Genomic DNA, 21,729 nt, shown 5'->3' with positions numbered 1-21,729 from the left:
AGCAGAAGATATGAAATGGGCTACCACTTCTCGTCCATGACTGCCTCCCATCTTCCATATCTATTCCTGCCGCCTAGCCTAGTAGGCCCCTCAAATGCACCAAGATAAATAAATTAATCAATCAAAAGAACCATCTTTCATATATCAGATTATTCGGAGTCACATCACAATCTCCACTAATTTCTTCTCTTTGGTTTTTTGGTTGTTGTTGTAGTAGTGGTGATAGTACATAGTTTTTTTCTTGGGCAATTACGGGGTCAAAGTTTGATTATTTTTTTTTTTTGAAGACAAATGAGAGCCTGCACATAAAAGTTTAGGTGCTGTCTTGGTGTAATGGCGAGGAACAGAAGAGGGGCCTGGGGGATATGCGGCGTCTACAGATTCTTAAACAAAAATCTATCTCCTATATGAAAGCTTGAAAGCTCCAAGGGGACCCCCCAAGTTTCTTAATAGCAGCCACGCTCCCACTAGCAGGAATCCGGTAAAGCCCGCACGTACTGTTGGAGTTTTGCTTAATTGGCTTCCCTTTTGTCTTTGGGTGGAATAGATTATCATGGAGAGAAAGGAGGGTTATGTGGGTGAAGATGAACGTGGTGGGGCGGTTTATTTTATTAGAAAAAAAAAAAAGAATGTACGTTATTTTCTCCACAGTCTAAATTGGCTGTCCCCCACCTTTTTTTTTTTTTCTGTCAGGACAACATTTTGATGTTGTTGTGAAACATGAGTTTTGTAATTCTGTCCTTCAATGGATATCTGCAATGTAAGGAAGATAAACCAAGGAAATTTGTATGGTTGAAATGAATACAAGTTCCATTCCAATTTGTCTCATGCGTTAGCTGTGCCTGGTCTATGACTCCGGGGTCAAGTAGGAGTAGGAGACACCGGTACAGGAACTGGGGATATCCCATGTGAACTGTATCTATGGCATTGGCTGATGCATCTCTTTTTTTTCTCCGTTAAAACAATCAACATCATTTCTACTTCAACATACATGGACAACTGATATTATTACATTTGTTATTTTTCACCTCATAATTGATTGGAATTTTTTACTGTTAACCTTGTAATGTGTTAGAGACTGATTGGTGTTTGCTTGCTCCAAAATTTCCGGATTTTGTCAACAATTATATTTGCCTGGGAGGCTGGAAGTAAGCTGGGGAACAGTCTGATGATGAAGATAATAATGACAGGAGAGAGTGAAGGAATTGGAGTGTGAGGTTAGGCTTGTTTGGTACTTTGAGAATTCTTGACCCAATCCAATGACCAAGTAAGAACATTTTCTTGTGATCCAAAAGCCCAAAGCTACAACTCAACAACCCCACAGCTCTGCTCAAATATGGCGTCAAATTGGAACAGTCTAGCTATTGACTTAACTTTTAGAAGTGTGGGTTTTTCATTCGCCTTGAGGATGCCCGGGAAAATATTTCTGGACTTACCAAACTCATTGATAGGTGTTGAAGAGTTAAGATTACGAACAGCAATATGCAAAACAAAATTGTTTTATAGTTTTCAGTAGGCTCACTTGCTCTACCAAAAATGGGAAATTCAACCCATTCTTTCTATGGAGTGAGCCTAACAAGCATCCTAGTATACGTTTAGCCTGGTCCGCGGTGCTCTGACATATGTCTGCATATGTTTAGAAATTAGAAGGAAACATGGAGTTTTGTAAATATAATGGTGAAAAATCCTACCCGACCTTGGAAATTGCAGTTCCTAGAAACTAAAGTTTTTTTTTTTGTTTTACATTCAAGTCACATCAGAATCTGTTAATTTCCATACATGGATTGGCACCAAAAAATCTCTGCATATTTGATCTCTCTTCTCTTAAACAACCATAGAAGCTTTTCTTTACTATAAGTTTCATAGACCATAGCCATATCCTTTCCTCAGCATGCTCCCTTTCCAGTACAGGTTGCCTGAAAATGCAAAAGTCAAGACCATAGCCATATCCATATCCTTTCCTCAGCTGATTTTCTGATGTCCCTGGGCTGCTCATTGCCAATAATCCTTGCGGGAGCAACTTTGGCCAACAAAATGATAGAATCTGTTTGAATCTCTCAAGATGATCAGCCTCCCCATAATTTTAGACACGAACTTCATGAACACATGGCAATCATCACAAACATGAATGTCCTTCATAATCTTAATCGGTGTTGTTGCATGGGGCTTTTTCCTCAATCTAAATACAAGAGCAAGTTTCTCGCTATGGTAACAAATTGATGTAAACTTTTCCTCCTCAACCACATTACGAAGAACCAACTTTGTATCCGGTATAAAGCCAGCTTCTTGCAATTTCAAGACAACTCTTTTCTTCGTATATCATTTTTGTTTTAGGCTCTTCTGCTACAAACTTGTGAACTTCATTATCAGTCTCAATCCAAAGTGGGTATTAATGCATGCCGTTAGCTGATAGAACCAAATGTGTGTCCTTCAATTAAACCGGCGTTTTTACTAGCAAGTAGAACAGCCACAAAGGTAATACTATCAGGTTTCAAATTTTCTTGCAATATTCTTTCATAATGGGCCAGGGCCTCTAAATCCTGTCCATTCTGCACATAACCCCTAATCACGGCATTCCAAGTCCAAGAAACTACATTCCTGGATGGCATCCTATCAAAAACAACCCAGGCATCCTTGGTGATTCCACATTTGCTATACATATCAACAAGAGCACTAGACACAAGCAAATCATCATCAACTGCCAAAAGGCTGGCTTTCCAATGAACATCCTGACCATGACTTAAGAAGGCTTATTTTGCATAGGAACTAACCACACTAGAGATCATAAAATTGATCCGCGTTGACACCTTCTAATAATGTCTTGCAAAACAAATTCAAAGCATCTTCTTCCTTTCCATTCTGTGCATAACCAACAATCATTGTTGTCTAAGAAACCTTATCCTTGTTTTTAATCATGCTAAAAACCTTAATTGCTTCAATTGAGACTGTGACCTCATCAGGTTTCAAGCCTCCTAATTGCGTCTCCTGAAACAAATCGAAACATTTCGTAGGTTGCCCGTTTTACAAATAACCACAAATCAATGAATTCTATGAAACTACATTTTTATTATTTATTCTATAAAACAACCACCGTGCTCTATCAATCTTGCTACATTTAGCATACGAATCGGTCAAAGCATTCCAAACAAAAACATTCATTCCCAAACTACCATCAAGGATACCACAATGAATCTGTTTCCCTTTCGTCAAATTCGATAACCTTGACCACGCATTCAACAGACTCACGAGTATACTCAGTAGGCTTAAATCCCTCCCTATTCATCCTCACGAAAACCACAAGCGCCTTACTGGAAAACCCACTTCCAATCAAACCTGAAATCACAGTACTATACGAAATAGAATCACGAAAATGCATTTGATAAAAAACTGCTCTCAAATTCCCAATAGACCCAGATTTTGCACACGCAGAAAGCACTGCATTCCAGGAGATAACACCAAATTTGACGCATTTTATCGAAAATGTTTCAAGCGTCTGAAAATTTCCCAGCTTTCACATAAAATTGGAGGAGAGTGTTGCGTAGAAACTTGTCATTTGGTGAAAAATAGTGAAGATCCACGAGCCAGTGTATACGCTTCAACGGTCGTTTGGCCACCGATGTACAGTGAGTCTGTAGATATCGAACTGTCTGTGACGATAAAAACCTGAAAACACAAGGGAGGGATGGAGGTCAATAAAGATTTTCTTCATATGTGTGCTTCGATAATTAAGTTAAGAGGAAAATGCCAAAAATAAGTATGAAAATTAAAATTCTAAAAATATTTGAAAGAGATATTTATATTTATGCGACGAGGACATTGAATCTTAAGTGATCGAAACTTCAAGTAATAAGATCAAAGTTAATATTATAAGCTCAAATTGAGTTAACAGTCAATACATTAATGAAAAAATGATTTGATGTCAACAAGTGAAGAGAATTGAATTAACATAAAATCTTAAATTTAAGATTAATTTAATATATTAACTAAATTAAATTGTTTAAATTACCCTCATTTGATAAGTAATTTATATTCTAAAGAAAAATATTCATTTTACCCTTTGAATCCTAAAATGGCCATGACATAATCAATGGCCTGGCGCAACTTTTCGCTGTCTTTTTTTCTTGGCAGGGTTTTCAAAATTTTGAATTACAGTTATCTATTCCGAAGACTAAATATCTTGGCGGGAAAACTGCGTAATTCATCGTAAAGCAACCGTTATGCGGTAACTAGATCCAAGGAAATGCAACAGTAAATGGGAATTTATGGAGTTCACGTTGGTTGGACGGGGATGCCCAAGGTTTGCTGATGGGCTGGCCAATCAAAATCTCACATTGTGTTAATTTCGATTACTCTATCTTGTGAATCTCGATGTACAATGCTTTTTTTTTTTTTTTTCAGATTGAACAATTTATTTATTTAAAAGTTATTTTATTAATATATATAAAAATATATATATTTGAAAATTTTTTCCCATTACTATGGATAATAAAAGCTCACCATTTTAATTAACATTTGATGCAAAAAATTTAAGAAGCAGAGGGAATTTGGTGATGTTTATTAAAACATCAAAAGAGCTAGTTAAAACAGGTGATTTTTTTTAATAATAAATTATTATATTATAATTAAATTATAATTAATTAAATAAATAATAAATTATAACATAATTAAACAATTAAACTTACATATAATATAATGATTAATATTAATGATACAACGTTTTAATTTGGAAGAAACCAATCATTGCATATTGGATTTAAAAAATACATTAATGTGTGAGTACAATGATTGTTGGAGGTGTGGAGTGCATAATTAAATAAAACTTTATGTGTGACATTGCATATTAAATTTATGACATGATTCTTTTTTTTAATAAATTTGGGGGGTGGGATTCATCACTGAAACAGTTTGATAAAATAATTTAAATCCCATTGCATACTTTCATTTGAATTTGTTGCTCAAAGGAGTTTGAATTTATATATAAATTAAATGTCATAATCGTACGTTTGATATTGCCTGCAGCTGTTGGGATATTTTGAACTAGTCTTTCCGGTGCTGTAATTATCTAATCTAAGTACAAAAACCAGCTGATTATTATATAATGAAGCACTTGATTAACGCTTAATAACACCCATTTGGAGCTTAAACAAACCACCTTCTTGATTAAAAAAAATATATACACATAAAACAAACAAATAGGATATATGCCAACAATGCTCGAATGGCATAATGTTGGTGGTGCTTGGGAGGTAGCCGAAGGTTTGAGGCCTAATGTTTTAGGTCTTATAAATATAAAAGTAGATAAATTGTAGATAAATTAACAATTTTTAAAATTGAATTTAAAATCTTTTTAGGTATTTTTTTTGGTTTATAATTATCATAATTTTGATTTTTTTTATATAATTAAGAGATACAAGTATGCATGACAGATAAAAATAATAATAGATTGAATCAAGATGAATTTTTGTTTGTCTTGAATTTGATTCGATTTTATATAATAAATACTTGATATGATATTAAAATATTAGTTTTCATTACTTGACTCAACCGACCCACTTTATATATGCATAAAATCGATTCAATTCAATTTAAAATTAAATAAAATATAAAATTAAATAGATAATAAATAAATTATATATATATTGAATTAAGTCGGGATAGATTTATCTAAAACCCAATTTTGATTTAAAAAAAAAATTTAATTTGATCCAATTCTACTTAAAACTTGATTTAAAAAAAAAAAAACTTTTTAAGATTGAATCAAAATTGAAATATGACAAATTCAGGTTGAATTCCCAACAGAGACTTATTCATAAAATAGATTACATATTGCAGCAAGAAAAATGCAATTTGGGTAATAAAAAAACATTGTGAAATATTTGAGAAACTGATAATATTTTTTTTCTATTATAATTCTAATATATTCTGACAGGTAATCTTCTTGCAACTGAAGAGCTAAATAATTTCGTGAGCTAATCATTGAGTTTTTTTTTTGGCCAATCGGATAATCATTGAGTTAGTTGTGTTATAATCAACACCACACCAAACAAAATTAATAATACTTTCAAACTTCTCATCCAAAACAAAAGTACAAAACCAACAAAAAAAAAAACTAATTAAGATTAGATCATCCAAGGAAGTAGAAGATGGCCACAAATTATATCACTCTAACAACAAAATTATCATACATATCTGAAACAAAGGCATGGCAATAGTTACGTTTGTCCATTTGTGATGAATTTTAGGTCACACATGCACTTCAAAGTTATTACAACACCGTTATCAATGCAATATTAAAAAGATTTGTAAAAGAGAAATAAGAACTTACCAAAACATCACTCATCAACTTCCTCTCTTCCTTCTCAATTCTCAACTCACCAAAACTTGTTGTTTGACATTAACTTTGAATCTAAAAAAAATTTATTTACATTATTAACTGTAAATTAAATTTCAAATTTGTTATATTTTAGTGGCAACGTGGTCGATATTTTAATCGTAAGTCATTAGTACTTACATATAATTTCTAAATTATTTAATTCATTATTTATTCTAGTTTTTTTAAAATTTTATTAAATTGAAATTAAAATATTTTTTAAAATCTTAATTTCGGCTCTCAAATGAAATAAAAAAAATATCAGCAATTATCTATATTTTTTTATAAAATCCATTATTTTTTGAATTAATTAACATATTAATATTTAAAAATATTTATGTACGTAATATTTTTTTCAATCAAATGGTTTTAAGGATAATTATAAATTAAACAAAAAAAAAAAATTCAAAACTTAACCGTCTAGTGCACGCTCTTCTCACTCAGCTCGGCTGTCCCCGCAGAAAGAGCACAATCATTTTCTATCGTTTCTTCTCATCCAAACACATTTTCTTTCCTTCTTTCTTCTGTAAGAAAAAGAAAAGGAAACCAAATCCTTTCACTTTCCAAAATTCTGTCTATTTCTCTCCTTTTTAACTTTTTTCTTTCTCTTTAATGACATTCCCAGAAATTTCATTATGTTTGCTTTAAAGTGAAGCAATAATTTTCACTAATAAAAAAAAAAACCCACAGTTTTGAACAAAAAAATCCACAGTAAAGAAACTACTCCCATAAAACCTTCATCTTTAGGACCATTTGATTTATTCTTATGTTCTCTTTAATTTATTTTATCACGCAGAAAATTTTAACATGTCGATGAGATTAAGGGACAGAACTTCGAGTCAAGCCAAACGACACAACCATAAGCAACAAACGACGACGACGGCGGCGGCGGCGGCGGCGATGCCTAGTTACTGCAATGAAACGCTGACGTGTCCCTTCGGGGAGTTGGCAACGAATTTATCAGAATCGGAGCTCCGAGAGACGGCTTATGAGATTCTGGTTGGAGCTTGTCGGAGTTCGGGCGGGAAACCTTTGACTTTCATATCGCAGTCGGAGAGGAATTCGGAAAGGACGCCGACGCCGACGGTGACGTCGACGGCGTCGTTGCAAAGGTCGTTGACGTCGACGGCGGCGAGTAAAGTGAAGAAGGCTTTAGGGTTGAAATCTTCTCGGAGGAGGAAAATGAGTGGTGAGTCGGACTCGGATCGATTCAAAAAGGCGGTTACGATTGGAGAGCTGTTGAGGGTTCAGATGGGAGTTTCAGAGCAAACAGATTCCAGGGTCAGAAGAGCTCTCTTGAGAGTTGCTGCTGCTCAGGTTTGTTAAAAAATTGCATAGTAACCTTTCTCTTTTAATTTTACTATGAAAAGCAACAGCTTTTTTTTTTGGCGTTTCGTTTTTTATTTTTTTATTTTTATAGTTAAATGGAAAGGAAAATTGGGCTAAGAAAAGACTCTTTATTTCATATTGATAATGTATGCTGGAGTGATGGGTAGTGGGTGGACGCTAATGGATAATTCAATTGTTGATTATTGGAAATGTTTATGGAGTTTGAATTTTGTTATGATTTTTTGGTGGACAAGTTTTGTGATTTTTGTTACAGTATATATATAATAATTAATACTTAGATTTTTTTTTATTTTTATTTTTTTTGTGTTTGTATCAGCTTGGAAGACGGATAGAGTCAATAGTGTTGCCACTTGAGATGTTGCAGCAACCCAAGCTTTCGGATTTTCCAAATCAGGGAGAATATGAAGCTTGGCAGAGGAGAAATCTGAAGCTTCTTGAAGCTGGACTTCTTTTGCATCCTCTTTTGCCCTTAGACAAGACCAATACTGCTCCAGAGCAATTACGACAGATCATCCGTGGGGCCTTGGAGAAACCCTTGGAGACTGGAAAAAACAATGAATCCATGCAATCCCTTCGGAGCATAGTTTTATCTCTTGCTTGTAGAAATTTTGATGGGTCTGTTTCTGAGACCAGCCACTGGGCAGATGGATTCCCATTGAATCTAAGAATTTATCAAATGCTTTTAGAAGCTTGTTTTGATGTTAATGATGAAAAGTCTGTTATTGAAGAGGTCGATGAGGTTCTAGAACTCATAAAAAAGACATGGGTAGTCCTTGGAATGAACCAGATGCTGCATAATCTTTGTTTCTTGTGGATATTGTTTAACCGTTATGTGACAACTGGTCAAGTGGAAGGTGATCTGTTGTTCGCTGCCAATAATCTGTTGATGGAGGTTGAAAAGGATGCAAAGGCAATGAAAGATCCAGATTATTCCAAGATATTGAGTTCTACTTTGAGTGCAATTTTAGGTTGGGCTGAGAAAAGGCTTCTTGCCTACCACAATTATTTTCATAGTGATAACACTGAGTCAGTGGAATGTGTTTTTTCTATGGGGGTTCTATCAGCAAAGATAATGGTAGAAGATATCTCGCATGAATATCATAGAAAAAGAAAGGAAATTGATGTGGCTCATGAGAGAGTTGATACATACATAAGATCATCACTGCGTGCTGCTTTTGTTCAGGCAGGTTTCCAATATTTCAGCATAATGTCCCTACATAGGAATGAGCATTACAAGATATGAAGGCTCCTATAGTTTAATATCATGACATAAATTTAACATTTTCTGTTTGGTATACAGGTTTTTAGTAGTTGCAACTTTTTGCAGGCATCTTAAATATGAAAATTTTCCTATTGTGTTTTATATTCCGAGCATCTTTTTTCTTGATGAATAGCTTTTCTTCTTGCAGAACCATGATCTTTGTTGTTTTATTAGCTCTTACATTATATATTTAGACAAAGCTCTTTTTCTCTTTTCGAAATATGTATTTAGACCAAGTTTGTCTGTAAATTTCTGCCTGAAAGATGACTCAAGGTTGTGTCTGTTGATATGTATTTAGACAGATAATGGAGAAGGTGAAGTCTAGCAAGCGGTCATCTAAGAACCAGCAAAATCAGCTTCCTTTCCTTTCCATCCTGGCACAGGATGTCAGTACACTGGCTTTTAGTGAGAAGGCAATATTTAGTCCAATATTAAAGAGGTGGCATCCTCTTGCAGCTGGTGTAGCTGTAGCCACTCTTCATTCCTGCTATGGGAATGAGCTGAAGCAATTTGTTTCTGGCATTGGTGAATTGACACCAGATATACTACAGGTGCTGAGAGCTGCTGACAAATTGGAGAAAGATCTGGTGCAAATTGCAGTCGAAAATTCAGTGGACAGTGAGGATGGCGGAAAGTCAATCATTAGGGAGATGCCTCCTTATGAAGCTGAATCTGTAATTTCCAATCTGGTGAAATCATGGATAAAGACTAGATTAGACAGACTGAAGGAATGGGTTGACAGGAATCTGCAACAAGAGGTATATGGCTTTTGTTCTTTTTCTTTAAAACCTCGAAATTGGTTTTGGTGAGATGAAATATATTTCTGTGTTTTTCAAGGCTATGAGATATTATTCCTCTTTCCATAATTAGAAGAGCATGTCTACTTCTCATCTCTTTGTAGGTATGGGATCCACGAGCAAATAAAGAGCACTTTGCTCCCTCTGCTGTTGAAGTTTTGCGAATTGTAGATGAAGCCTTAGAAGCATTCTTTTTGTTACCAATATCTATGCATGCTACGTTGCTTCCTGATTTAACCATCGGTATTGACAGATGTCTTCAACATTATATATCAAAGGCAAAGTCTGGCTGTGGTACGTATCACATAACCTAGAGAAGACCAATGCATGGATTTTTTTTTTCTTTTTTCTGGAGTTATCAATTTTGACTTAAAGTGAAAGGAAAATGCACTATTTTTTGATCTACAGGGACCCAAAGTACTTTTGTGCCCTCAATGCCTGCTTTGACTAGATGTTCAACATGCTCAAAGTTTCCTGGTGTATCGAAGAAAAAGGAAAAGCTTCAAAAGGCGCAGAGTAGAAAATCTCAGGTTGGGACTACAACTGGAAAGGGCTCTTTTGGGATACCTCAGCTATGCTGTCGTATTAATACTCTGCAACATATTCGAACAGAGATGGATGTCTTGGCAAAAAGGGCAATTGCCCATCTTAGAAATTCTGAATCCACTCATGCGGACGATATTGCCAAAGGGATGGGGAAAGCATTTGAACTTTCAGTTGCTGCTTGTGTGGAAGGGATCCAGCAACTGTGTGAGGCAACTGCATATAAGGTCATCTTCCATGATCTAAGTCATGTCCTTTGGGATGGCTTGTATGTTGGGGAAGTTTCATCCTCTAGGATTGAACCTTTTCTTCAGGAGCTTGAGCACTATTTGGAGGTCATTTCATTAACCGTGCATGACAGAGTCAGAACACGAGTTATTACTGAAGTGATGAAAGCTTCTTTTGATGGTCTCCTGCTGGTTTTACTTGCTGGAGGCCCTTCTCGTGCTTTCAGTCTGCAAGATTCTGAAACAATAGAAGAGGACTTTAAGTGCTTGACTGATTTATTTTGGTCCAATGGTGATGGCCTTCCAGCTGATTTAATAGAAAAGTTTTCAACCACAGTTAAAGCCATCCTCCCATTATTTCATACTGATACTGACAGCTTGATTGAGCAATTCAAATATATGACTCTAGAGAGTTACGGTTCTGCTAAATCCAAGCTTCCATTGCCACCAACTTCCGGTCAGTGGAGTCCAACTGAGCCAAATACACTCTTGCGAGTTTTGTGTCATCGGAGTGATGAGGCAGCAGCTAAGTTCCTTAAGAAGACTTACAACTTGCCAAAGAAGCTCTAAAAATTTTCTAATGAAAGGGACAATCATTATTGCATTTCTTAGGTAAAACTGCTTGGGTTGATTCATGTAGCTTCCCAAGTTTGTCGAGTAATAGGCATTAAAGCCTCAGTACAATACCTATGATGGGGATGTTTGTTAGAGAAGTTATACCTCCTGTGTATAGTAATCTTGCTGGCTGGATTCTATTTGTTTGAGACCTTAACCTGGTGTGGAAACCTCATAAGAATAATGGATATGCTCCTTGGTCAACAGTTAAAGTCTGATTTCTGGGATGGGTAAGGATGCTGGTTTTTCAACATCATCACTATCTGCTTCACATGGAGTTGGAGATGAAACATTACAAGGCATTTGATGAAAAAGCAGTGTGAGGATCTTCACCTTTTTTTTTTTTATAAATATAATATTACTTTTCTTTTTCTGACCATTTGTAATATTATTCCCCCACAAGTAAAAACCAGAATTGCAAGACAAAAGTATAAAGGTCTGATAACTTATTGAGAAAATTGGAAAGGGTTTCTGTTCTCAATCAATTGGCATTTGTATTTATCTTTTTGTGACGATTGTTTAACACCCTGTGTAAGGAAAATCGTGTTGCTTGTTGAATGAAATGAAATTCATTTAGGTTTTTCTTTCTTCAAGTTTTTCTACAATTTGCTATCATTGTGAATGTTTCCTTCTTACAGTGAAGCAACTTTATTTACTAACTCCCAAAACAGTTAAGCAAAGGAAATTTCGCGGTGCCTACAGCCAATGGCAGCCAAGAGATGAGATTGTTGCATTGGCTTGGCCAGAAGTATAAAGTAGGAAGTTTGGTGGAACCATTTACATAAATTACCCCTTAAAATCTCTCCCTCTTTAATGACAACCTGGGGCATATAATTTTACAAGAATGATGGAAATAAAAACATGAATATTACATTATGAAACACAAAGGAATATGACTAGAAAAATAGTAGAGTACTAAGACACTGGCCGGTAAACTTATTATATAATTTTCTTGAAATTTTTTCTTGGAGTAGAATTTGACATATAGTAAATAGTAATCTCATTAAAATATACTACATTTTCTTTTTCTATTATTTGCATTAAGATACACTTTATGCAATTTAAATTGTTCTATCAAAAGTGATGGCACATATAAAAATGATACAAACAAAATGTACATTTTAAAACTTTAAAATTTTAAATTCAAATCTCACTATACATGAATTTGCTTATTTAGTTAAATTATAAATTCTTAATTGATTATTTAATTATTATGTAATAATTATTTATTTAATTAATTATATTTATGAATATAACTTTAAAAAGTTGTAATTTAAGCTATGTTTTAAAGTACTCTATAATCGATTTAATGGCATATTAAATTGATTGAATCTCATAACATAAAAATCAATCATTTCTATCTCTTAATAAATAAATAATGGATTTTACCAAAAATAAAAGATTTTTTTAACCCATGCGTTGTACATTAATTTTTAATATATTCTTGAATTTAAAAATTAAATAATTAATTTTAACTTGATAACCTTTCTACAATCATTTTAAATCATGTTTGAGTCATAAGATAATGAATAGAATAAAATAATAATTATCTTATATTATATTTGATTTACATCTAAAAAAAAAGTTATAAGAAAAATTAATCATTTTCTTGATATAAACTTAAAATAAAAAAAAAAATATTTTTAATCAATAAATTAAATTTACATATTTTATTATACTCTTAAAATTTATATTAGTAATTTATATATATTCTATTTTAATCTTTACACACATAACACATAAGATAAAATAATATTATTTAATTTAATCTTATTTATAATATTTTATTTTATTTTATCATAGTGTCATGTACCAAATACATCTTTAATATCATATATTGACAAAATTATTATAACAAAATTTATATTTAGAAAAACTTTGTAACAAAAGTAAATATATCTCAACCCATGAAAAATTTTATATCTTACCCATAAAAGGCCGCCCGCTTCCCAGTTGTAGCACATATGGCACCAAAATGCTAAATTTGATTTGTGCTTTCTGACCCCCCGAAAACTGATTAAACATTATGATGATGATGTAGTACAGATAACAAAGATCAAACGAAGCCTGCAAAATCGTTTTGACTTGATTGTATTGTATTTCTCTAAGAAAAATCACCTACCATTGCCTGAATAATCCCCTCTTAAAGGTTCCCGCTTACAGTTCTATCGAGTTACAGATAATTTCACCATTGTTATAAATATTGTGTTTCCTAGTGCTATGGATTCTTCTTTTTACCTTTTGGACTGCTTGCCGAGCCAGTTTTCTGCCAAAACATAAAATTAAAAACGACATATAGGTAAACATCAGACTAGATCTTACGGCACACAAGACAAAAGGAAGAATCTACCATTATGTGTGTGTTTGTGTGTGTGTGTGGGATCATTTAAGATAATCTATCCATTATATGTACCGATTTTGATTTCTTTGTCTTTCCTCGAATCCTGTTCTTTGGAGACTTCAGTTTATATATCCGAACCATCCAATGATGAGTTGTGAATACCTAAATTGACCAAAAAAAAAAGAAAAAAAAAGGAGAAATCTTATCAGGAAAATACTTGAGAAAAATTAATCATACTCATCCGCCATGTATACTATAATATCAACATCCTAGGAATTCTATAGTCAAATATCAACGAATCTGAGTGGTGCCAGAGAAGATGGAAATTTCTCACATTCCAAAAATATGTCACAAGATTTGTCATTTTAGGCGAATAATCACATGAATTGTGGTGAACTTATTTGAACAAATATTATTGACAAAATTCCATGATCTGCATGTGCTATTTGAATAAAATGAAAATTAGGATCATCTAACCTCCTCAAAATGAGTGAGTTTAAAATATTTCTTTCCAATCTCTGTCCGCCTAACTCTATCGAAGCCTTTCCCATCAGTTTCAACAAACCTGTAGATGTGGAATTATGGGATGAAGTTCTTGTGCTAAGAACAAAACTGACCAAAACCACATATAAACTAAAAAGTTAACAGCAACAGACCTGTAATACGAAAGCTTATACATAAGAGAGTTTAGCATGGTTGGCGTGCCCTGGGAATCAATCCGATATTGACCATCTCTCTATAGACATAAGGCAAGTTACAGAAAAATTAATAATTATAATGAGTGAAATAACTGAGTCAGGAAGAAGCTTTAAGTATCGTCGAATTTCTTAGGCAAAATAAACTATCCAGTCTTAATTCAGTGCAGTAACATTCTATCACTAAGAAACCCAAAAAAATATTATTCACCAATTCCTACTTAGTTTATCCTTAACAGTTAGCTTTTTTGACAAGCACAAACTTCAAGATAATAATATTTAATATATAATTATCTTTCATTCACGATTTTAATTCTGTTCTAACTTTGCCCTTGTTGTTTGACTAGCACAAACCTCATCATACTTAATAAAAAGTAAAGGATATTTTTCTGGAAAAATGAGATCTTTATTGCTTAACTTCCAAATATAGACAAGCATATTTGAGAAATGAGGTTCTAGATTTAAGAGAGACCAAAACTTCTAGAAGTAGACCACCAAAGAAGTGGATGCAAATAATAAGAAATGATATAAAAGTTAAGTAGATGAAAATATTGTTTTTAATAGAAATAAGTGATGCAAGAAGAGTCAAAATTACGACATAACATAATTCATTTTTTTACCTTTCATACAGTCGACCCTAAAATTATGGGATATAAGGTTTTGTTTGTTGTTGTTGTTGTTGTATTTGAGACTTTGAAAAAAAGGAAGAAAGACCAAAAAGATGGAAGAAGGGTGTATTTTTTAAAGCAGTGCCAGCACAGAAAACTTACCAGGTAATCAGGTTCCTTGATATGAGGAAAAACACCTCCTCCAATTCGAACCATCCACAGGAACTTATTAATATCATCACTGGGGTAGCCAACGAGACCTGATGAGTTTAGTAAATCATCAGAAAAATAATATATTAAGACAGCATATTTCAAGTAAACAAAGAAGAAATCACACCTCCAAAGACGACGAGAACATATTTTACATCCAAAGAGTGGAAAATTTCCCAAGCTGCCTTTTCAGGAGAAGACATTGCAGTACCAACAGTTGCAATATGAGTATTATTCCAGGTATTATTGTCAACAATGACCGTGCGGTTAGCCATAGCAGTGGTTTGGTAACCATAGTCCCACCATGATGCAACCTGCCAGAAGTGTCAGTTAGCACTGTGAAACTAAACATTTTTTTGGCAATTAAATAGGTTAGAATATGTTATATTCAACAAAACAGTAAGCTGCTACATGCAAAACATGTTCATCCGAGAAATAATAAGAGGAAAACACATAAATAAGCAAAAAATATCACCAATAAGGAATCGGAGACAACACATTATATGCTCAACATATCAACATTGACCACACAACTAGAAATACTCTTTTTCCATTATTTAATATTTACTCTACAAAAATACAGGTATCAAGAAAAACTTCCTGCCCAACAGACTGGCTGCCTAAATTGACATTCCAAAGCTGGAAAATTAAATATGTTTGAAATCTAGAAAAGCTAAGATGGGATAAATACCAGATAGAGAACTTACTTTATCATCAACATCTGTATTATGGTGCAGCCATGCATAAGCCTCTCTAAAATCATCAAAAACATGTAGACCATCATGTGAATGAGATGTTAAAACTATTGAGGGGGCTGAATAAGCTTCTGCTGCAGCCCAAACACAATGAACCTGCAAAGAAAAGTGCAACAGTGTGAGGCTTTTAACAATTAAAACAAGAAGAAAGAAACAAACAAGAAATGGGTATGCAAGGAAATTTCATTGAAAAGAAAAAAGGAAAAGAAATAGTAACAAAGTTTCAATTCCCATTGAGATATATATTTCAAACAGAGCAACTTTTAATTTTTACACTAGTTACTTTAACATTTCATATGTTTTATATCATCCATCAGCACATTCTTCAGACTCTGTCATTGGCAACCTGTTAATGCCACAGCTAATCCAAACTTAATGAATGTTGCATTTCAAACCTATCGAGATCACTGAAAAGCAGGAAGTGTCTGTTTTATTAATTGCAACAACTTAATCCCTTTGTTCTTGTTTTTTTTCCCATCCTTCCAATGTGAGCTTATATACCTAGTGCAGGTTCTACAACCAGCTCATGATAAGATATATCCAACTAGAAGGTAAGAGAAAAGCTAACTGAGTGATATCATAGCCATAACAGTCTACTGAGTGATATATTAACCAGAACAACCACTCAGAAGCTACAGATCAACATCATATCATAGCCATAACAGTCTACCTAGTGATAATGGTCTACCGAGTGATATATTAACTTCTATAATGAAAACACAGGCAAACACAAGCAATCATAGGATAGAAAAGGGAAAATAACAATACCACATAGAAGGCTCCCAGCAAGACAAGTAGGAGAAGAGAAATCGCAGATGCCTCCAAAGGTAAAGCAAGAAGCCTCTTCTTCTCAGCTTTCGCTTTGGCTTTGGTGGAAGGTTTTTCCACAGGTTCCTTTTCCTTCTTCTTGTTCTTCCTTGAGGGTCGATCCCTTGATGTCTCCTCAGGTTTTTCTGTCTTTACTGCATCATTCTGTGCTTCAGCAATAGCAGAACTAGCTTCCCCTGCCTTAATTATCAGAAGCAGCAGAAATGAATCAGTCTTATAGCTATATGACTTCATCAAATGATTGGCAGAGTATAAACGTCTAGTTGGATAAATAGAGCCTGCTCACATCAACTTCAGCATTGCTTGATATTCCAGGTAGCTGAAACTTAATTGATCTGGTGAAAACATCAAAAGCTTGGGAGAGAGCAATTCCGGATGTGATGCATGCAGCTGGAGCAAGCACAAGCATTAAGCGTACCTGTATAATTAGACCATAAGAGGATCTACATTATTAGGGCACAGGAATGGAGAGTTGGAGTGTAATGACTTGAAGTTGGCCGTGTCATATTCCTCTTACCATTACTCCAGAGAAATAAACAGAGGTTGCAATATAAAGGACCACAAATGAGCTTGCATCTGACAAAGGCAAAAAGCATGCCTTCCAACAAGGGATAAAAAAATTATTGGTTACAATGCATAAACTTTTTAAGTTACAGGCAAAAAAGCCAAAATGGTTCCAAAAGCTTGAGACTTACAATGATACCAGCTGGAACCAAGAATGCCAAAACATTAATGTCCATGAAGTAAGATGGCCAAGTAGGTGGTTGATGTTCACTAACACTAGCAATGATTGGTATATATTTGCTTGCATAAGTTCTGTCAAAATGCAGTAAAAAATGGAAGTAAGTTACATGGCTAATTTTGAACAACTATGACTGAACAAATGATACAAGGTATTAAAACAAAAATACTGTTTGCATGGGTAACCCACTTAGTGCTTAACAGATTAAATAGTTTTCAGGCATCTCATTTACATCTTAGGTTTTAAGAATTTGCACAGCACAAAAGCCCCTCAAATTAGATCCATGCCAAACCAAGAAGTCAGGATAATTTCATTTTCAAGGTGCATCAGACTGCACTATCATTGACTACAATTCCTGCCACTGCTCTTCATTCACAGTTTCACACATAGAAGATTCACAAGATAATAACATGAATTAGGTACTCACGGGTCAAGCAGACTTAAGCTTCGTCCACTCCATCCCTTCGTAGGACTGGAAGCTACTAATGCTATGAGAACAGCTATCACAGCACAACACACTGCCCTGGGAACAGAAATGATAGGAGGCCATTTAGTCCTCCATCTTATTCATATGCTTATCTGTAAATTTACAGTGCAAGCCCACAAAGAATATAATTTGTTGCTCAATGTATGCTGAATTGATTAATAAGAAAGTTTGAATCACAATTTATTCACTATATTTTGTTCTTAGCTGCCATTAGTATATCATTTCATGTTTCCACCCAAAAATTATGGGAACAGAAGAGAAGGAAAGCTTACAGGCCAACAGATGCAACAAGTGTCACAGCAACTTTAAACATTTTGGGGGAAAGAATCCCCTTGATATGGTACACAAAAGCCACCACGTGGATAATAATGAAAACCTGAAGTGGGGTAGACAAAATTAGATCAAAGAGCAAGGAATAGCATCATATGAACCAAGAATTACAAGAAGAGGGGGTGGAAGAAGAAACAGTAGGGGGTACAAAAAGGAAAAAAGATTTGAGGTATTTCGGTAATCTGAATAATGCTGTGAGAAATTGAGGAAATCTTGATGTTATTATTTGCTAACAAGATTTCAAACACTTCCCTCTTTTATTTGTCTCCTGTTCTAGAGCCCACAAACACCTCCTTGAAAAGGCAATGTCATTGGGCATTTAAAAAACAATAGTTGGTCATACAGCTACAACTCCTCAAGTGGAACAGTTAACAACATTAAATGCTAGCAAGAATAACTGACTAGGATGCAGTTGATTAAGTTATTGAAATTTGACAGTTACCCATACCTAAAAATAGCAGGCTATAATTACTTGAGATTGCAAGACAAATGAATTGCAACAAGAAAAGCAAGATAATACAGAAGGCAGCAGACAATTCAGGAAAAAGATAAAGGAAACAGCTCACCAAAAATGATGCAAAATGTTCTGATGTCATCACAGCATTAAACCCAACTACTGGCACCAAAGCAGCTAGCAATGTTCCCAAAACAACCTGCAGCCAAACACTTACAATTTCAATTAAAATCATGAAAGTCCAAGTAGAAATTTCCAGAAAGATTTGAGTCCCCTATTCAAGAAAAAAAGTACATTCTTTAAACATGTCACCATCATTAAGTGAGAAGGAACGCTATAACAGACCTTTATTAGTAGAATCACCTTCTATCCACAAAGACCAAGTGAAGGTTAAAAGCAAATGTACTACATAAATGCATGCCCAAACAAAATCCGAGTGTCTACATAATGGATAAAAAGCTCAAACATTTAGGAGTTCAATAAAATATTATAATTTTCTGCATGTTGCCAATCAATCTAATACCTCCTACAAATGCTTTCAATGGCATACTGAAACACATATTCCTGTTGTTTATTGACCATGTATTCAAAATTCCTGGGTGATGCAGATGCTTACAAGAGGGGCATATGCGATGTACAATCGAGAAGAATAACGACCGATTACGATGCATAGAAGCACGTGCATTGGAATGAGGTTAATAATGAATGTGTATCCTCCCCAAGAGCAGACCTGGAAAATAAAATAATTGACTGAAACACATAAACAATGAGTGAAAATAAGAACATGGATAAAAATTAGCACAAGAAGCCTACCATATAAAAGTATGCAATTGAATTTAAGGTGGCATAAAACAGGGATCCAGTATTTAGTGTCTGCAATTAACCAATAATGAAGTGAATGGTCAGACTAGAAATTAACTAATGGAAGGAATCTCCAAGCAAAATAAATCGCAGGTTATCTATAAAAGATGAGATACCATTCACCACTAAATTAAATCCGACTATACTTCAAGCATCAGAACTCAAAATTATAGGAAATAAATGAATTTACTTCAATCAAAGTCTAACCTTTATATAAAGATAAAAAGTGAAGATCAAAGCAAATATTGCTACAGCTTCATTGTCATAGCTACCAGCCACAGAACGAGAGATATATGATGGAACCTACAAAGAAGAACATAAATGAATTGAACAAAGATGCCAGTCATAAGACAAATTAACACCATAAGTTGCTAAAAATATGGCACTGCCAAATATTGTCAACAGAGACACATAAACAGACCTGTAAAACCAATGATAAGTTTTACATACCAAAGTGCAATGTGAAATGATGTTTAACCACTGCTGTTCAAAATTGATGTTTAAAATAATTATAATGAATGAATGAATGAAGTCTGATAATGCTACAGATATCTCTTGCATGATTTACCATGGCCAAAAGAGCAGCGGCTGTCAGTCCAGCACCAGCACCCTTAACTTCCTATGAAAAAAGGCAATAGAATATCAACAATAAATTTGCAGTTAGCAAACATATAACAACTAACTAAACACATAAAATTAAGGTAGAATAAGGACCTTAGTCAAAAGGTATGTTGCCCATGAAGCAAAAGCAGAGAATATAGGTGCAGTGAAAACACAAACGGTCTCCACTGACAGTGGAATATTTAAAGAATTTAACAACCTGATGCAACATGGAAAGAAAAACAAGTCAAATACAAGTAATGGAAAATTTATACAAAAAAAAAAAAAAGCAAAATTTAATAGAGATATTTTTTCAGCATATTAACCTTCAGGAAAACATACCACCATATGGTGCCAGCTGTCAAGGTCAGCCCAGGGTAAACAGTTCCGCCTATCACACGCCCAAGAGGGTACCTTGATTATAACCAAAACAAACACATTCTATTCAGAAATCCTAATTAATAACATAGCTAAAAGCCTAAAACCATAAACATAAAAAATTAACTACCAAAATTAGCAATTACCAGGTTCGATCATCAAACCAATTCCAGAATTCGTATATTCCATTCTTTGTAAGAAACTGAAACCAACAAGATAACCATATCATCTTGTTACGTAACTTAAGATACCCAAAAATTGACAAAAATAAGAAAAGAGATATAAAAGAACTAAAAATAGCAATAAATTGTAAAAGAGAGGGGAGACAGAGTCAACTGACCTGAGTGACTCTGTAATTAAAATAAGGATCGAACTCGTGAATAACACTCTCGTATTTTATAACCTGAAACCATAAAAGGACGCAAGAATTTCAAATAAGTAAGTAGCTCATTTGCAGAACTAGAATCAAAAGATCGATTTTCCTTCATATTTCTCTAACTTTCTCATCATCCAAAGGGAAGAAGATTCAAATTGGGCAATCATTAAATAGAAAAAGACAAAATTTAAAATATACGAGTCAATCTTCAGCTCAATTTTACTATATCTTTTTCATACTTCCTTCACGGCAAAAAAAGAAAAGGCGAAAATTGAATTTTTCAAAAAAATATTGCAGATCGGATCTAGAAGATTCTCGAAGCGCGGCGAATGAAAGATCTTACAGAGAAAAGACGAATCGAGAAAGCGAGAACTCCGATAAGAAGGAGGATGAAGAAAGAGAGAACGCCACCGAAAGCGTTTCGTAAGGTGTTGTTGGTGTATAGCGTTGGGACGGCGGCGGATGAGGTCTCTGGGGCCGCCATTGACGGCCTTATCAACAATCCGATGCGAAGAGACAAAGAGAGAGAGTGTTCGGAGCGGGGCTTTGTCGTTGCCGCTGTAGTTGTGTGTTTTAAGTGGACTGAAGAAAGAGAAGACTTTGTCGTAGGCAAGGGGCAATGCGGGAACTACGAAAGTGCCCTTCCCTATTAAATGACGGTATTGGGTATTTGTAGGGGACAAAATGACGACATTGACCTTGCATTTTCAAGTGGCAGTAGGTTATTGTTCGTTGGACGGACCTGCGATTGGTTAACTGCTGCGTTTTTCCACGTGGCTTAATGTTATTTGATTTGCACAATGCAAATTGTGTTTTTTGGCCCATTAATTCCCCATGGGCCATGGGTTACAAAGACCAATCAAAGTATCCCAATCTTCTTCTCTTAAAAAGGCTTTGGGCC

At 34.4% G+C, this 21,729-nt stretch overlaps 2 protein-coding genes and 1 pseudogene across 2 annotated transcripts; 1 reads left to right on the top strand and 2 right to left on the bottom strand.

The window, feature by feature from the left end:
- Positions 1 to 2,306: 2,306 nt before the first annotated feature.
- On the bottom strand, positions 2,307 to 3,689 carry LOC111302587 (pentatricopeptide repeat-containing protein At2g13600-like; annotated as a pseudogene).
- Positions 3,690 to 6,758: 3,069 nt separating this feature from the next.
- Positions 6,759 to 11,648, top strand: LOC111303174 (protein unc-13 homolog). The gene is made up of 5 exons (XM_022899250.2): positions 6,759 to 7,687; positions 8,037 to 8,903; positions 9,284 to 9,739; positions 9,883 to 10,072; positions 10,187 to 11,648. The coding sequence occupies exons 1-5, from the start codon at positions 7,178 to 7,180 to the stop codon at positions 11,116 to 11,118; spliced, it is 2,955 nt and encodes a 984-aa protein (XP_022754985.1). The 5' UTR covers positions 6,759 to 7,177; the 3' UTR covers positions 11,119 to 11,648.
- Positions 11,649 to 13,142: 1,494 nt separating this feature from the next.
- Positions 13,143 to 21,403, bottom strand: LOC111303175 (dolichyl-diphosphooligosaccharide--protein glycosyltransferase subunit STT3A). Its single transcript, XM_022899252.2, has 23 exons — positions 21,172 to 21,403; positions 20,793 to 20,855; positions 20,599 to 20,654; positions 20,417 to 20,488; positions 20,189 to 20,294; positions 20,043 to 20,093; positions 19,682 to 19,777; positions 19,427 to 19,486; positions 19,230 to 19,343; positions 18,726 to 18,812; positions 18,102 to 18,205; positions 17,770 to 17,865; positions 17,296 to 17,416; positions 17,118 to 17,198; positions 16,887 to 17,018; positions 16,541 to 16,780; positions 15,725 to 15,868; positions 15,145 to 15,331; positions 14,970 to 15,067; positions 14,161 to 14,240; positions 13,982 to 14,069; positions 13,577 to 13,666; positions 13,143 to 13,429 (listed from the first exon to the last, which is right to left on the bottom strand). Exons 1-23 carry the CDS (start codon positions 21,310 to 21,312, stop codon positions 13,382 to 13,384), a joined length of 2,355 nt encoding a protein of 784 aa, XP_022754987.1. The 5' UTR covers positions 21,313 to 21,403; the 3' UTR covers positions 13,143 to 13,381.
- Positions 21,404 to 21,729: the final 326 nt, after the last annotated feature.

Source organism: Durio zibethinus, chromosome 13 (genome assembly GCF_047325235.1).
Source record: "Durio zibethinus cultivar Kanyao isolate XHJ-2024 chromosome 13, ASM4732523v1, whole genome shotgun sequence".
NCBI lineage: Eukaryota > Viridiplantae > Streptophyta > Magnoliopsida > Malvales > Malvaceae > Durio > Durio zibethinus.
The sequence above is the reverse complement of the archived record's forward strand: the minus strand, read 5'-3'. Positions and strand labels throughout refer to the sequence as shown.

Excerpts from the sequence above, each read along its gene's own strand:
- LOC111303175 (XM_022899252.2), bottom strand. The coding sequence starts at position 21,312 with ATGGCGGCCCCAGAGACCTCATCCGCCGCCGTCCCAACGCTATACACC. Across the intron at positions 18,813-19,229 it reads ACATCGCATATGCCCCTCTT|GTTGTTTTGGGAACATTGCT; the intron begins GTAAGCATCTGC and ends GTTTGGCTGCAG. Across the intron at positions 17,417-17,769 it reads AGCTTAAGTCTGCTTGACCC|AACTTATGCAAGCAAATATA; the intron begins GTGAGTACCTAA and ends GCATTTTGACAG.
- LOC111303174 (XM_022899250.2), top strand. The coding sequence starts at position 7,178 with ATGTCGATGAGATTAAGGGACAGAACTTCGAGTCAAGCCAAACGACAC. Across the intron at positions 8,904-9,283 it reads TGCGTGCTGCTTTTGTTCAG|ATAATGGAGAAGGTGAAGTC; the intron begins GCAGGTTTCCAA and ends GTATTTAGACAG. Across the intron at positions 10,073-10,186 it reads AAAGGCAAAGTCTGGCTGTG|GGACCCAAAGTACTTTTGTG; the intron begins GTACGTATCACA and ends TTTGATCTACAG.